A 3,939-nucleotide genomic window follows, 5' to 3' on the forward strand; every position below is an offset into this window, starting at 1 on the left:
AAGCTTCCTGCCCTACCTGCTTCTAGAGCAAAGCCACACCCAGGGCCATGCAGGCCGAGCTGGGAGGACCCAGGCACCAGGAAAGGCTCAGAAGAAAGATGCCAACCCTTCCACTTGTGGGCCTGGGTAGGGGCAGATGGGACCCTCTGGACAGGCCGAAAACAGGCAGCCAGGGCATGGGTGAGGCAGACACGTGAGCGTGGCGTTAGTTCTCTCTTTATATAGACTCTGGTTCTAGAAACAACTCGCCTGCAGCCGGCTGGCTGGGCCAGCACACGCTGACGGGGCTGGACTATTTACAGGCCCATTGCGGGCTGTACCTTGGCCACCTCCCGGCACGGTGCTCAGCTGTGATGCCAAAATAAGTTAGGGCCGGCCAGGTGGGGCGGGGCAGGGCAGGGACAGGGGCTGTACACACAAGTGCTGGGGGCTCGGGGCCTCAATACTGTCGAGGGCCGGGGCTGTAAACATGGCCGGGGCGGCCCTGCCCACCCCTAGTGGTCTGTAACGACTGGAAGCAGCCGGGCAGGGCTGGGAGGCTCAGGCGTCTGACAGGCAGCTCTGGATCCGGTCCACCCACTGCTGGGCTGAGGGCACATCCTGGGCACAGAAGTTGTAAACGCGACGCGTGGTCTTCACCTAGAGAAGGGGGGGTTACTGACTCCACAGCCCCACACCACAGAGCCCCTCCCTTCCCTCTCCCAAGCCCCAGCCAAGGCTCACGTCAAAGAAGGCCTTCTCATCCACGGTCTTAGGGGCGCCCATGGTGGGCGTGCCAGGTGCCACAGCCTCCACCTCCGCCAGGTCGATGATACCCTTGCAGTCTGTGTCCACTCGGTGGTCATAATAGCGCAGCTGGAGGAGGCCACAGAGTCAGGGTAGACCCTTCCCCCGTGGGTCCCCCCCGACCACCTGATCACTCACCTGGTGCTTGGTTTTGTCCAACACGAACCAGCGGGCCTTCCAGGGCTTCATGAAGGCCCCCTTCTTGTACAGGGTGCCCTCATAGGACCTGCATTTGCAGCAGAACCAGAGCAAGGCTGGCTGTCGCAGCCCAGCCAGGCCCAGGCCCCAGCAGTTGTCCCTACCTGCTGTCCCAGCCCAGGAGGTAAGACCAGAGTCCCCGTCCCTCGAACTGAACTAAGGCCGGAACACTGGCCAGGGGGCCACAAAGAAGCCTTGGGGCTGCAAACCCAGAAACACTATGCCCAGAAAGCAGATGGTAAAGGGTGCCTCATACCCCTCCAGACTCCAGGGAGCGTCCCCACACCACAGCCTCAGGGTCTTGGGAAAACAGCCTCACCACCCCCCAAGCAGGGCAGGCGCCCTCACGAGGAGAGGGGTGCCCGGCAGGCAGGTCTGCGGAAGCAGCCACAGCAGCAGGTCTCCAGCGGATGGATCCAGCCAGGCTCCAGACTCATGGGTGCCACACAACCACCCCCTCTCTCTGCTCCTCTCAGCCACTGCAGGCTGTGGCCGGCTGTGGCCACCAGTCCTACACCCCAAACCCCTCCCAATGGTGGCATATACTTAGGCCACCATTGTGGCCTTCCCAACAAATCCTTCCACCCTAAGAAATGACAAAGCGGCCAGGCATGGTGGCTCACGCCTGTAATCCCAGCTCTTTGGGAGGCCGAGGTGGGCAGATTAGGAGATCAGGAGTTTGAGACCAGCCTGGCCAACAAGGTGAAACCCCATCTCTACTAAAAATACAAAAATTAGCCAGGTGGTGACAGGCACCTGTAATCGCAGCTACTCGGGAGGCTGAGGCAGGAGAATCACTTAAACCCAGGAGGCGGAGGCTGCAGTGAGCCGAGATCGCACCCCTGCACTCCAGCCTGGGCAACAAGAACAAAACTGTCTCGGCTCCTCAAAAGCACCTGCAGTCTCCCAGAACACCAGCTCAGAGGTGCCTGTGTGGCAGTGGGAGGTGCCCTCATACCTGTTCTCACTCTCAGCCGTCTGGAACTGGCTGTACAGGGTGCTGGTGCTGCGGCGGGCAGCCTGGCGGGAGCCAGATGCGGTTGAGCCACTACTCTGGTCGCTGTCCAGGCTGAGGCTCAGGGTGGAGCCCACGGGTCCCTCCTGCAGGTACACACCCAGCGAGCGGCGGTGGTGGGGTGCCGTGGACACTAGGAGGGAGCTAGGGGTGCCCTGCAAACAGGAAGGTGGGACTTGCATCAGGGCTGGGCAGACTCCAATTTCTCCAGCAGCATGTCCACCCTGGCCACCCACACTCGCCCACTCACACGTCCGTCTGGCCGGCCTTCGAGGCGCTGCGCAGCCTTCACCCGGTCCCAGGTGTCCTTCCAGCGCTCAGTGGGTCGGCCCAACTCTGTCTCCAGCCTCTGCAGCTCCTGGGGGGAGAATTAGTGAAAATTTTATTCAAACGGAAATATCCAGACTAGAGCACGAAGAGACAAAAGGATGGAAATACGGCAAAGAGACAAGGAAAGGGCCTAACGTATGTGTACCCGCGCCACAGGAGGAGGTGGCAAGAGGGAGGGAAGGAAGAGACAAAATGAATATTCACAGAGAACAGTGAAAAATTTCCCAAACTAGCCAGAGGCATCAAACAACATAATCAAGAAGCACTACAAACTACAACATGGTAAGTTAAAAACACCCCAAAATGGGACAGAAAAACTGCTGAAAAACAAAGAGAAAAGTCCCAAAACCAGCCAGAAGAAAAAAGACATGGTCTTTTTGAAAAGAGCCACAACAGAACTGACTGCTGACTTCCAAAGGGAAACGTGAGGCGGATGGCCAATTCCAGCCCTGACAGAGCATCAGTCTGAAGAGCCTCCCTCCATATGCAGTGATGAAACTGGGCAAGAGGAGGCAGTTATTTCAGATGTTGGGCAAGCAGGGCAGCTTGAGACGGGAGTCCTAAGTGGGCAAGCAGGGCAGCTTGAGACAGGAGTCCTAAGACATGGGACCACATTCGGTGGGCCCCATAGTCACCCCCATTTTCTGCCCAGCCAGAGTGCAGGGAGGCAGGGCCAGAGCAACACACAGAAGCTTGCTGAGCTGAGGAGAGGAGGCAGAGATGGGACATCCAGGGGCGCAAGTGCAGGCGGGTCTGCAGGGCAGCCCACAAGAGGGAGGGAGCACCGCAGCAGAGGGGCTCTAGAAATCTACACAGAGACCTCCTTGAGTCTTTGGCCAACTTAAGCTGCCATGTGCAAAGCAAGATGTCACAAGGCCTGGCACAGAGCAGCTACTAAGAAGCTATGAGCTGCGCCGGGCGCGGTGGCTCAAGCCTGTAATCCCAGCACTTTGGGAGGCCGAGGCGGGTGGATCACGAGGTCAACAGATCGAGACCATCCTGGTCAACATGGTGAAACCCCGTCTCTACTAAAGCTACAAAAAATTAGCTGGGCATGGTGGTGCGTGCCTGTAATCCCAGCTACTCAGGAGGCTGAGGCAGGAGAATTGCCTGAACCCAGGAGGCGGAGGTTGCGGTGAGCCGAGATCGCGCCATTGCACTCCAGCCTGGGAAACAAGAGCGAGACTCCGTCTCCAAAAAAAAAAAAAAAAAAAAGAAGCTATGAGCTGAGGCCAGGCACGGTGGCTCACGCCTGTAATCCCAGCACTTTGGGAGGCCAAAGTGAGAGGACAGCTTGAGCCTAGGAGTTTGAGACCTGCCTGGGCAACATAGGGAGACCCTGTCTCTCCAAAAAATAAAATAAAATAAATTGCTTGAGCCTGGGAGGTCCATGCCGCAGTGAGCCATGATTGTGCCACTGCATTCCAGCCTGGGCAACATAGCAAGACCGTGTCTCAAGAAATTTAAAAAAAAATTCAAGGCCGGGCGAGGTGGCTCAAGCCTGTAATCCCAGCACTGTGGGAGGCCGAGGCGGGTGGATCACGAGGTCAAGAGATCGAGACCATCCTGGTCAACATGGTGAAACCCCGTCTCTACTAAAAATACAAAAA

The 3,939-nt window shown here is 57.8% G+C and overlaps 1 protein-coding gene across 1 annotated transcript in view; it reads right to left on the reverse strand.

Moving 5' to 3' along the window:
- Window positions 1–200: 200 nt before the first annotated feature.
- The window catches only part of SBF1 (SET binding factor 1), a 28,865-nt gene continuing 25,126 nt past the window's right edge, over window positions 201–3,939 (reverse strand). The window contains 5 exon segments of the mRNA XM_032266215.1: window positions 201–639; window positions 724–855; window positions 925–1,012; window positions 1,943–2,154; window positions 2,250–2,357. Coding sequence (XP_032122106.1) covers window positions 541–639; window positions 724–855; window positions 925–1,012; window positions 1,943–2,154; window positions 2,250–2,357 — 639 coding nt within the window. The 3' untranslated portion in view covers window positions 201–540.

Source organism: Sapajus apella, unplaced genomic scaffold, assembly GCF_009761245.1.
Source record: "Sapajus apella isolate SASKATOON/1434 unplaced genomic scaffold, GSC_monkey_1.0 scaffold156, whole genome shotgun sequence".
Classification (NCBI taxonomy): Eukaryota; Metazoa; Chordata; class Mammalia; order Primates; family Cebidae; genus Sapajus; species Sapajus apella.